This window comes from Neopsephotus bourkii, unplaced genomic scaffold (assembly GCF_033783945.1).
Source record: "Neopsephotus bourkii isolate Nb327-2 ecotype Australia unplaced genomic scaffold, CSIRO-AGI_Nbou_v1 NB_1759, whole genome shotgun sequence".
Lineage (NCBI taxonomy): Eukaryota > Metazoa > Chordata > Aves > Psittaciformes > Psittacidae > Neopsephotus > Neopsephotus bourkii.
Window position 1 is genome coordinate 1,026,356 of NW_026902233.1, and position 12,615 is coordinate 1,038,970.

At 40.3% G+C, this 12,615-nt stretch overlaps 1 protein-coding gene across 7 annotated transcripts in view; it reads right to left on the bottom strand.

The window, feature by feature from the left end:
• Positions 1–2,069: 2,069 nt before the first annotated feature.
• AOPEP (aminopeptidase O (putative)) overlaps positions 2,070–12,615 on the bottom strand; it is a 191,592-nt gene continuing 181,046 nt past the window's right edge. For 6 of the 7 annotated variants that reach the window (XM_061377524.1, XM_061377523.1, XM_061377520.1 and 3 more), the window contains 2 exons: positions 8,331–8,417; positions 5,515–5,807 (listed from right to left, as the gene is read on the bottom strand). In XM_061377524.1, the coding sequence (XP_061233508.1) occupies positions 5,667–5,807; positions 8,331–8,417 (228 nt within the window). In that variant the 3' untranslated portion in view covers positions 5,515–5,666. Of the gene's footprint in view, positions 2,884–5,514; positions 5,808–8,330; positions 8,418–12,615 lie in introns of those variants that run through there. The other variant, XM_061377521.1, reaches the window with a different exon arrangement.

Consider the following 12,615-nt stretch of genomic DNA (forward strand, 5'->3'; position numbering starts at 1 on the left):
AACAGCTCCCAGCAAAGCTGAAGACAGAAAACAAAGCAGAGAAACTGCTGTCAGTAAAAGGGTATGTTTTATGTAACTTTCTGTTTGTAGCAGAAAGCACATGACCAGGAATGCAAATCCTCTGAGGCGTCAAGAGACTTGTCTAGCTCACATGCTCAACATGGTCCACCTTTACTGAGAAGAAGCAACTCCAGTAAGCAGCACAAGATACTAATGGTGATCCTTGCCTAACTCTACAGTTTTAGCTTAAAAATTTACAGCTAAAGGTAAGTCCTGAAGAGAATCAGTGACATGTGAACCAGCCGCAGGCTTCATGAAATAATCCAGTGTTCTGCAGTGGGCTTTGTAATGCTGTCCAAAGTAAAACTGCCACTGTGTTCGGAAAGGACTGAATTAGGAATGGGAGAAAAAACGACAAACAAGAAAACAACAACAACAAAAAAATCCAAAAAGCTTTATTTTATTTAGAGGGGGCTGTCTATGAAACAGAAGTAGAATGAAACCCACTTAGAGCAAGGATGTACTTAAATGAATGCCTATGCTTGTCATAGGCTTGTCATGTCTTTTAAGTCTTCATTTTCAGCTGTGAACAGACATTTAATGCTGTAACATTCCTGCCACTTTTACCAACTAACTATACTTACGAACAAACGATGACAAATGGGCAGTTTCCCTGGATCGTAGTGTGTTGATATTCAAGTCTGGATCAACATATCATTTGATAAAACATCACTTCCAGTAATAATCTGAGTTACAGTAAGTCTGGAAATGGATTTTCTGTTGTTTGCTATTTACTATAATTAGATTCTACTTCCTCTTCTCAGGCAGTTAATATGGAAACCTCCATGTTGGGGAACCTTGGGTAAAATGAACTTTGGTATATTTCATTTTTGTTCTGCTAAGCTTTCAGTAGGGCCTATTAAAAACTTAAATGGCACCTTGTGTGGGTCACTCTGTGAGCTTTTTACAAGATTCAGAAGGATTTTATGATAATGCTTATGTTATAGTCAGGAAACTACAATATAATGCACAGATATCTCCTGTTCTTCTTACTTCTGATGGATTATGGTGACAGTAACTATTTGAACCCAGCTTTAGCTTCCTTCTGAATGTGGAGCGTCACTCTATTTAGCATAGCAATGGTCAGATTAGCAACAACAGGCCATACAGGTCCAGATACAGGGCCAGAGCACCCACCTCTTTGCCATGTTTTAGGTTGTTTGGCATTTTATATTCTGTTCCTTTTACCAGTTGCTACAATACATGATGGATCACAAAGCTGTGAGGGAAATCAATGTTCAAGTTCATGCTCACATTAATACTGCTGAGACAGACTGGAACAGCTGTACCAAGCGACATAAACTACTGCTGTGCTCAGTCTTTTAAGAAAAAAAAAAGGTGGATAGTTTTTAAAGAACAAAAATTTGGTGCTGTTTGCAAATCTGTGAAATGTCTTACTTGACATGTAGTTTTAACAATATTGGCTATAAAGAGGCTTACAGTGCATTTGATTCCTGAGCATCTTGTGCAAAAGCATTATCCACCTCTGGGTTCTTTCCCTTACACAACGGTAAGGCAAAAAAAAAAAACCAAACAAAAAACAACAAGCTGGTTTGCTTTGCTGGCCATTGCAGAAAGACCTGTGAAATGAAGTGTAACTCTTTTATGAATGGGATCCCCTAGTAATAACATCTGTGAATGAAACTACATTAGAAGTCACTGTGGTATCTCAGCGTGTTCTTGGACAACTCCCTGTAGCTCTTGCTGCATTTGAAAGAAGTTGCCAAGTGTCCCATAGTTCAGGTATTAACACTGTGCACCTCAAGACAGAGGTCAGACAGTGCAGCAAGCTAAAGAAGAGCTGTACCATTTGACCAAAGTCACTGCTGAGGCAGGCTCCAACCACCAGAACTATAAAATGAATTACTGCATTCCATTTTTCTTGTTACTGTCCATTAACTAATGACTTTCAGCTGCTTTGCTCCTACTGCAAAAGCAGAACTGGGGTCATTCTTTTTCCTAAACTTGTAAATTAATGTTGAACCACTGTGCAACAGAAAGACTCGACATACTTGCAAAAAGCATTTGTTTTTACAAGAGTATTTGATGTAAAACGAGTGTACGGGTAAGTATATTCAGAAATCTGCAATTTAAATTCTTACTCTCTGAAAGGAACAATTAGGATGTTTTCTGATCAGTGGGGCAGTATGTGCCTAGAAAAGAAGAGCTATACTCGATATAATCACTGTGCAAAAGGAGCACCACAGGGGTATGGAAGACATTTCAGAAAGTGGAAGGTCTGGCATTTCTGGTAAAAGTTAACCTAAACAAGACAGAGAGAGAATACTGGTTTTGTGCTTTCTGTAGTTCAAGGATGATACCTGGTCACTTTTTACAGGTATTCCCCCTTCCAATTAATCTCCTGAGCCCCACTCCAAATCCTGCTAATTTTGTATTGTCTGTTTAATTTGGTATAAAGGTTTTAAACAAAACGTTAAGTACGGAATATAGTTTCATTGAATTTCAGGGATTATTCATGTTAGCCAAATTACTGAAGTGGGCGAAATGATTCAAATCAGGAGTCCCTGGCAGCTACAAACTGGAATGGTTGTTTCACCAAAGAGCAAGAATAAACCCCAATTTTTTGTACTAAAAAACAATCTAAAGCCACAGTAACGTGTCTATGTGTAGTTTGTTTTGTACACGTGCGGTCTTGGGTACAGTGAGCCTCTGGAAGACATAAATTCTGAGAAGTCAATGTTTCTGTTAGATGATTGTTTTAGCAGTCACATAATCTCTCCTTTGGCGTCTTGGGTCAAATAAATTCTCGTACCACCAGGGTTTAGTAGGAGATCTATTAAAAGAGTTTCTCTGTCATCTTTCCTGCAACAGAAACAGCAGTAAAAGTTATTATTCTGTCACGATAAAGGACTATCTGTGTATTCTTGATTGCCCAGCTTTCTAATTGGAGTTACCAGTAGAACGTAACTGTGGTTAGAGAGTTATAATGTTCTCTTTAGATTTTAGAGCTGCCACAACAAAGTCTGGAGAAAACAAAGAAGATTCACAGTGCAAGCACATTTGCTTGGTTATTAGCAGGTTACTCTGAAAATAATGCTGGCGGTCAGTTACCAGAGCAACACTGTGTGATATGCTACGTATCCACATACCTTCTCATCTCAAGCCAACAGTTGTCTGTATAGTACTGAGGTAGTTTTCCCACCTTGGGCCATTTAATGTTTAACATCAGGACATCACATAATGTATACTGATTCAGGTTTGGGGAGAAAACAGTAATATTTCTCAAAGGTTCTGACAAAAGGTACATCTTTTTTTGCTCTAGGGCTCGACTCCTGTTCCTGCTGAACTGAGCCAGTGTGTAAAATCAGAACTGATATCAGCTCAGTAGGCACCGGAGGACGGGTCCATCAACAGCCTGGAACAACAGCAGCAGCTGTATGTTGTTTCCAATTGGAGCTGCCAGAATTTCATGCAAACAACACACCGTGCTAACCTACAACTGCAGAGAGATCATGACAGCATCCATCAAAGAGAAAACTATGAAACAAAGCTTTATAGACAATTCCAAGTTAAAGTCACATACGTTTATTTACTCTTTTAGAAAAGCATGGTAACCAAATTCTTGTAAGCAGTGCCTTACATCTGCAGTCAGATGGAGAACTGGTAAAGTGCTGTTTATTCTCTACTGAAGCCAAGAGTCTTTGGTCCTCCCCAAGCCATCTCTGCCTCTTATCCTTGGTATCCTGCATCACACACATGCATTCACTGTAAATCTGCCCATTCAGCAGCAAGGTATCTCAGCCAGCAGACGCTCTCTGCCCTGCACAGGCTGACATTAAGCGAAGCTTCAACCCTTCTCTTCAGGTGTAGAACTTAGCCACTGTGAACAAAGAGGGAAACAATCACTGTTCACCAATTAGCTAAGCTCTGCACCTCGCCAGAGAGGTTCCTGTCTCGGTGTGGCTAATTATTAGAGCAGGTTCTTCCACAAGGCATCTGCTGCTTTCCTCTGTTGCCTTCCTGTTTCACAGACAGGGCAGATTCCACACTGTGCACAGATCAGGCAGTTACGCTGAATTTCATACGAGGAGCTGGTTATGGCTGTGTGGTAATCCCTGGCAATGTGATTTTAATCTTAAGTCACAAATCATCATGCCAGGAACCCAAACAACCACAACATTAAAAGAAAGCTGTGCAGTCACACGAAGTGTTGTACTCATAACAGTATCTTTAGATTTTACGTTACAGCTTACCATGCACTTCTAGTCTGTCTGAAAGGCCAAATGGGCAATTCTAAACTACTGCTAACACATATATCAACCACGTAATTTTCCCATGCTAGATACTGACCACCAGAAGCTTGTGCAAATTTTGATTTTTATTTTATTATTGAAGGAAATATCAAAGACAGTTCCTAGTACACAGTGCCAGAACAAACTGCATCTCCATGTTTCTGGCCTTCTGACACTTGAAGGCATCTACTAGACTAAAAATTGTTGAAAATTTTCTTGGCAAGCACAATTCTTGTCTATACAAAAGAACAAAATGGCTGTTCATAAACGAACTTGTTTTCATGGTATATATCATCTGCTATATTTCATATAAATAAAATAAACATCACAAATTCAAGTGTTCACTACAAGTGCTGCTACATGTACAAGCTTGAATGGGAGAAAATGAAGATTTCTGCTCAGTACCCGTTAGAAATTGATGATTTTGATAATTCAGATGCCTGAATTTTGATACCATAAATCAACTGTAAAGTTACGTGAACAACCAAGGCAACCAGAGTGTCAGTTGGGTTATATCATTAAGCAAAAATCTGAGGTATGCTGTACGGGAACAGACCTTCATACCAACCCTAATTGGCTGTGTGTTCAACATGCATGTACAGACACTGTAAGCTTACCTCTAATTATTCAAATAGACTGAGAAATGGAGAATATGTTTGCAAATTACCAGTTTATAGCCTGCAGCAGTCTTTACTTCATGAACATTTCTTGCAATTCTGCTTTTCTCTGGCGATTCCTTCCCCCACTAATTTCAGATTATGGATGACAGTAAGCAGTTTTTTCATGTTAAGGTTGCTCTTCTTACCTCGTAACCAGTCTTCAAAGGCCTCACTACCCTTAACACAAAACCATTTGAATTACCAGCTTGTTCTCACATGACTCAGATTTGCTTCCAAGCGCAAAGCTTCATGCGTCCATTGTATGACTCTGCTGCCTATCAAGTCAACACGCAGCTTCGTTAAACAGAAACGCTTCTTGCACAACTGCAATTTCTGTGAGCGGAGTTAAGAATACAGAATGGGAAACAACTTCAGGTGAGGCCTGGCCTGCTCTGGCCATTCAGACTTACAGTTGCCTCTTGTACAGTCCATTGCAAAGTTTACAACACAGCCACGCTCCACGTTCTCCAGCTATGGTCTACAGGTATCTAACCCACTGCTACAGCAGATGGAATTAAAAAATAGGAAGAAGAATTAAAAAGAAAAAAAAAAAAAGCAAGATACTTTTAACAAGAGTTATTTCTCGAGCCAAGCAGCCACAAGCTCTATGGTGTGCCAAAATTTATTACGCCTGCACATTATTTCAGCATGAGGCAAAGCCAGGGTGTTTAATCTAAAAAGAAAAATCACCTCTTCAGAACAACATCTCTGCCACCACTTTGGCTGAGGATGCATCCATATGTTCTCGTGCTGCAGCAAACCATTTACGTGCAAGTTCTTGTTGTTTCACATCTTCATTCACCATTAATTCACCATAGAGATACACACCCATTGCCTGAAAGAGGAACACAATACACAGGCATCCTATCACCAGTAATAACTAGTTAGCTGGTTTTCATTCTACTGGCCATCTAGTACTCATTTAATTAAAAACAAAACAAGACAATCCAAAACACATAAAAAATAGCATTTACTCTAGAGCATTTACCCTTCCCCTCAAACAAGTAGTTTTCTCTGGACCTCTTTAGCCTAAGGATGCTTGTCTGTATGCTGTATTGAGTGTGTAAGAACAGGATACTAATATAAGGGGTATATGTTATGTCGTGACAAGAAGATGCTTCCTTGCTCCATTTTTCTTGCCACTTTTGAAGTTGAAATCTGTTTTATTTTATCCACCACCTCAAAATATTTCCAAATGCCCCTTAAGAAAACAGTTTTGTCCTTCCATTAAATGGTTTCTGTCCAACTGGCATTTTTACACACACATGAATGAAGAGAACATCAAATGAAAACAGTCCACTCTAAAATTCCCATTTGGCAGTAACTGGATGTGAACTGAACTCAGTCATCTCTGTCTTTCAGACTCTTCTCTTTACATCTGAGATATGGCCTGAACATGCACAAATTCTGGCTTGATAAGGCAGCAGTCTTTTCCTAAGTACTCATTCTGGATATAGCATCTCTCAAGAAAGACAATGGGGCACCTGGAGCTGAGGTCTGGACCCCTTCGATGGCAGGTAGCAAAGCACTGTCTAACTTAACAGGGGATTGCCTTTTGTTCTGTTTTGTTACAGAAATTCAGTAAGTGTTAATCTGCATTTATCAAAATAGGATTATACATGTGACAAAACATTAGCAGGTTAGCATGCTGACTTTTACAGTTGTACTTACTGTTTGGACACTTGCCTAAGAGGAAAAAATTTGATATAACTGAAAAAACTATTTTTAGTACTATTCCGCACAATTTCTACCATTGCTGGTAAGCCTTAGAAAACATCAGCTTCAATAGGAAGGGAAGAAGTTTAGCAAAGACTGACATTAAAGGAAAAAGTCCCAGAGTGGTAGAAACCTGCCAGATTCCTTGCCAATCCCCTAACTGTGTGTTCTGCCACCCAGAGACCCAAAAGCTCACATTTCCAGCATCCGCAGCTGCACCAGGCACACACACACAGCTTCAGAGCTAGGCTCCAGCTGCTTTCATAGAGCATTTCAAAATGTTAAGAGTTTTATTACAAACAGGAATTACCTTCTCTACCCAGTGTTAATAATTTTGCCCCAAGCCTAAACACTAATAAGTAGTAAACACACAGAGTTTCTGCAGACCTGAAAATAGTCATATTTGTATTTTTTCCAAAAAAGCTAAATCTTGCACAATCAGTAAGGCCATGCAAGTGCTCTGATTTGAGTTGTAGTCACTCCAGAAGCTGGTTGTGCCATAAACTGCATGCACTGCTGGGGTAAGTAAATTAAATGAAATATACTGAAGATTAAATTAAAAAAAAAAGTTGCAAGAATTATGTCCCTGCACTGCAGGAAACATTAATCTTTATTTGGCACAGTATCTGTTCCAAACATAATGCAAGTCAGTATGTTTGGCTTTATGAACTCACGGATTCCCCCTCTACCACGGCTTCTACTATGTTTATCTTCATCCTTTCATAGGATGAACATATGCACAATCTATATAACTCCTTGTTTTCATGAAGAATGTTGGTTTATGCCTCTTTTTTTTTTTTTTTTTTTTTAAAGAAAGAGCATGCCAGGATGTTTGGCTCTTGTTTACTGGCTGAGATATAAATAGAAGGTATACTACAGAACTGGAAGAAAAACTGCAACAGTTTTATTGTGCTGTTGTGACAAAGCGTATTTGCCTGATATCACAAAAACCTCACTGGCTGTAAACAGCTTGGTTAGTTGTCAACATAAAAAGTAAAAAATTAGTATCTTGCCTAGACTTTGCACTATCTTGCTATTTTTTACATACATACATTTAAAATATTTAACAGCATTCTAGGCAGTGAATGGTAAGAGTTCATAGTGAATAAAAATAAATAAAGCTGAAACAGAAAGAACGAGGCAGACATGCAATTAGAATTGTAAGTCCATAATGCTGTAAATAAAATGCTGGAGAGAGGCCTTCATTCTCTGGATATATATCACTGTGCTGTGCTTCTCCTGGACATCATCTTGAAAACCTAAAGTCAGCACAGCACTGACTTCTTTGCACCTAGCTCGTATCTGTGCATTAATATTCAGAGCCATACTTGCCTTTATCATCCTAAAAAAGGAACCAATGCTGTGAAGTATCTTCCTAGCATCATTTCTACCTTACATAACATGGGAGGAGAGGAGACAATATTCCCTATTACACCACTTATCAGAGGATCAGCATGCTTAGGAGGGGTTGAATAAACTTCCTTGAACTACAGTGTTTAAGGGCAAAAGAGGCAAAATCTAAATACATATTTCAGTATTTGAAAATTTAAGCAAGAAAATGTGTTTAAATAAGCTTCTGGTTTCACACTAAAGAGTGTCAAAAAGTGGATTATTTTGAAAGGGCTAATTAAATGTAACTGACCTGATCTTCTCTGAGAAATTTTTCAACATCTTCATACCCAGGCACATACTTGTGTTTAACAATAAGCTCGCACCACCGATGACGAACCTTTAAGAAGAAAAAAAATATTAGAGAAAAACCCCCAAACTATATTGTATCTGCCCTGATAAAGGCTACATCTCTAATCAGTTTTGTTTCATCATCGTTGTTGGGTCTGGGTTTTTTTGTGGGTTGTCTCCCGATCCCAAGCAGCCAGGCAGGTGCCTCTCAACACTGGTCAGTAAGCCTGTCGGTGCAGCGCTCTGCACGTGTGAGCCCAGGCTTTGGAAACCCAGAATGCCTAGTGACAAACCCTGGTTGCAGGCACAGATCTGCAGCATCTTCACCTCCACTGTTTTCAGTCTTGATTTCCTTTCCCTTAAGTTAGGCTAGAGGTGGTTTCTTTTATACTGATGGAAGGGGGGAGGGTGAGATTAGCACTGGAAACATCTGGAAGAGACACATGATACAACTGATAACTTCCCCTATGTAAGTGTATAGTCCAAGGGATAAAAAGGCTTAAGTATAATTCTGTACAATATTAAATCCATGCCAAGGTAAGAGTTAGATATAAAACCATGAAACAGGGAGCTTTCGGTTAAACAAAACACAGTTGCCATCCTATCTTTGACAGCAAGAGATTTTAAGCACCTTGCAAAGCACTTAAAATGCTGGGCTGTTCTACCAAATGCGCATTGATGAAAACAGTTATTAACATACAGTAATGAAAAGCATGGAAATTTGCAAGCAAATCACAACTGAAAAACATTTTTAAGTAGGGTGAACATTAATTACATGTGAGTGTTTTTTGTTGTTGTTACGTTCAGATTTCTGATTTATTCTTAGCCACTTCTGAGGCGTGTCATCTTACTCTCCAGCAAGGCTTCCTCAGTTGTAAGCAGTGATCAGCCTAACATTTTCTATTCCATTAGTAGCTCAGTGCTGATTACAAAGGAAAACAGTTACATGCAATAAAACTCCTCCACCCTCGCAATCCTTCTGTTTCAGCCTTTGTTCTTACCATCTTTCAAAAGACAGGACACCCAATAACAATAACCTGTCACAGTAAAGTGTTAGCAGTTCTAACAGTTTGCAAAACCAAAGTCCAAATTGTGCTCATGTCGAGTAACTGAACATGTACCTTTTTCTGAATGACAGATTTACTGGTAACATTGAGAAGGGAAGCCAGAAAGGGAGGAAAGAATGTCACACTGAAGTATATTATTGCTCTTGGAGATATGGTATTTAAAAATACTTTCCTTGTCCTAGTCCTTGCCAACTTTTCATCTCAGGAAAAAAATGTCACAGACTTTATGTAATTAGATGTTAATCCTATTAGCATAATTAACAAGTGATAAATGCTCACAGGTCGTGAAGAGTCTGTGTTTGGGTACCTGATGCCTCTTTCCAGCTGACCTCTTCAATGAAAAGTTTGAACACCACTTATGGATGAAATAAAATACTGAGGGGTTTTGTGGCTGTGTGGAGTTTGCTCTCACAGCATGTAAGATCCTGAACAGTTACAGTGCAATGGATGGCAGGGAATGAAAGTAGTCTCTTGAAGCTTTCTGCTGACAAAATAAGGGCTGTTAAGACTCCTCCAAGTAAAATCTACAGAAGTAAATGGCTTTCCAAGGTTCATCTCACTTTGCTATAGATGCCCATATCCATAATGTAAACCTTCGAAACCCTGCCCAGCTGCTGCTTCTCCCTGGAGACATTAAACATTTCAATAGTAAATCTTCCCAGGCAATCCAGCTTTGCTACAGAGCATTTCTCATAATACCGAGCAGCTTCATGCCAGGACCAAACCTTCAAGGCTCAAAAATAAAGCATATGCCTCTCTCATCCACAGAATGAGTGAACCGAACAGAATACAAGCACATTTAAAAGGCTGTATATCTTCATCTGATACACATTATTCTGCACATACTTAAAAAAAAATCCTTATGTATTCTCATGACATGCATGAGAAACATAAGGAGAAAGAGACTGGTTACTCTTCTGGGATCACTGCTCTTCTATATCTCAGGGTCCATCAGTTACAGCACTTACTCAGGAGGTGAACCATCAGGTCCAGTTTCTGTGTCTGAAACTGGGCCATGAGTGAGAATATTCAATCAGCAGATTATAAAGCATTCTGGGGTGGGGCTCTCTTCACACCTCCTGATGAAGCTGGTTTTGCCCCTGCAGGTACTAAAATATTTATTGATACTAAAGTAAGAGGTCACAAGACTTTAGGGCCTAAACTTCTGAGTGCTTTTGACAAGAAGCAGGGACCTGGCTCACACAGTGCCCAAGCCAGCTCATCCCCATCACGCCTTTTCTGGAGCAACTGCAATAGCTGCAGGGAAAGCAGAAGAGAAGTTCTTCCTGTGAAGGCATTCATGTGGTCCTGCTACCTCACATCTAATGTTGTGTACGTCTGCCTTACGTTTGTATCATGGCCTGATGATCTGAATCCCAATGGCTTTGGAGAACACGCAACAATTGAGCTGTGTCTCTTCCCTTAATTTTTCCTTCCTCCACAGGGCTTGTCCTTTCCAATAGTTTAAAGGAAAAGTATTTATTCGCTGAGTGAGGCCTTTTCTTTCTTTCACTTTCTCCCCTTTCTTTCCCAGGGAAAGCACAAATCCTGGCATGTTTCCAGATCTGACATGCTGGCACTTCTCCAGCTGGGGCAGAAGCAGCATGTCCCTTATCCTCAGATTACACGTTTGTCCCGTTTTCCAAAATGCCCAGATGCTGTCGTGGCAAAGCAAGCTGCAGGAGAACCAATTGCTGCCGAAGGGCCTGCAAAACCAGGAGGTGGGTCGGCCCCACCAGCTCTCCCTTGTCTCATATGGGACCCAGTGGGCAAAGCACAGAAACCGAGGATGGCTCAGAGCGAAATGGGGCAGGGGGTGACCTGCAAAGTGCTGGCACTGAAATCTTCACTGCCACTTGGACTGAACATATATATCGGTTACTTTCTTGTCCCCCACACCCCCATGCAGTGTGGCACTTAGATGGCCATATAACACAAACTGCACCTAGACCAAACACAGTCATTCCTCTGGTACACGAACTATAAATAAGTAATTTTTCTAGCATAATTTACGCCCTAGGCTTACACCACACACATGGGAATTTTATTCACATAAGGACGGAAAAAGAACCATCAGTTCCCAACATCTCAGCCAGTGCTTAGATCAAGAAAAGTAAAACGGGCCCCACAGCTTCACAGCCTAATGAATGAGTCATGTGAACAGGCACTTAACAAACCAGTCTCAAAACGAAATTCTGGAAACTAAGTAGCTTGTGGTAGGGCTGTGCTAACCATACCGCATCCTGTATATGCTTCTCTTGGTTTTTCTATTCCTACCAGGAGCAAACATAGGAATTCACTACTGCTCTCTGAATCTTCTACACATTGTGCTGTGCTCTGCTGCATGGTTTGGAGATGCATACCATATGTAGTGCTGGGTACACCATAAACAATACAAACTGAACCTGAAAAGCGATTTACAGCAATCCTTCCTGCTTTCTGCTGGCAGAAAGCACATACATCTTCGTCTGGATCTGAAGCAACACCTGTAACCGTCCTCCTACCCACACACACACTCTTACTGGTCTGGCAGCTGCAGAGACCCACACGCCGAACAGGGAAATACAGTTTCTTCTCTCAGACTTCAGTACTGGGCTGAGAGCTGACCTTCCGAGCCTGTGGCTGATGCGCCCAGTACTCCCAAGAATGGGGAGAGGTGGACGAGTTGATAGAGGTCTACTGGGAATTCTGGTTTCTTGTGGGTGGGTCCTCCTTGCCTAAAAATTGTTCTTTCCTCCTGCCCTGCTTTTACAGCTGGTGTGAACGTCTCCACTACCGGCTTTTTAAGCTAAATGAAGATTGTTTTTCAAGACACAGCCCCATATTAGTAGTGCACTTCTGAGGCACGGTTCATTGCTAGGAGAACACTGAGACACTCACTGTCTTGGGTACAACATTTGAAGACCATCTCTTACATTTTCATAAATATTAACACATCATAATCTACGTACTGGCAAGCACTGAGATGAAATGTCTTGAAGGGATGCTACTGTCAGATAGCAGAGTGTTCCAAATTTAGAAGCAGCAACTTACACAACTCCAGTGGTCTCGTATTATCCTTTAGTTTCATTTTAAGAAAAATACACAATATAGCGCAACAGTATTTGCAACTCAAACATTACCTGAATTTTGGCAGTGCATGGAAGATGTTGAGAAACCAAGATGAACTATGCTGACTTA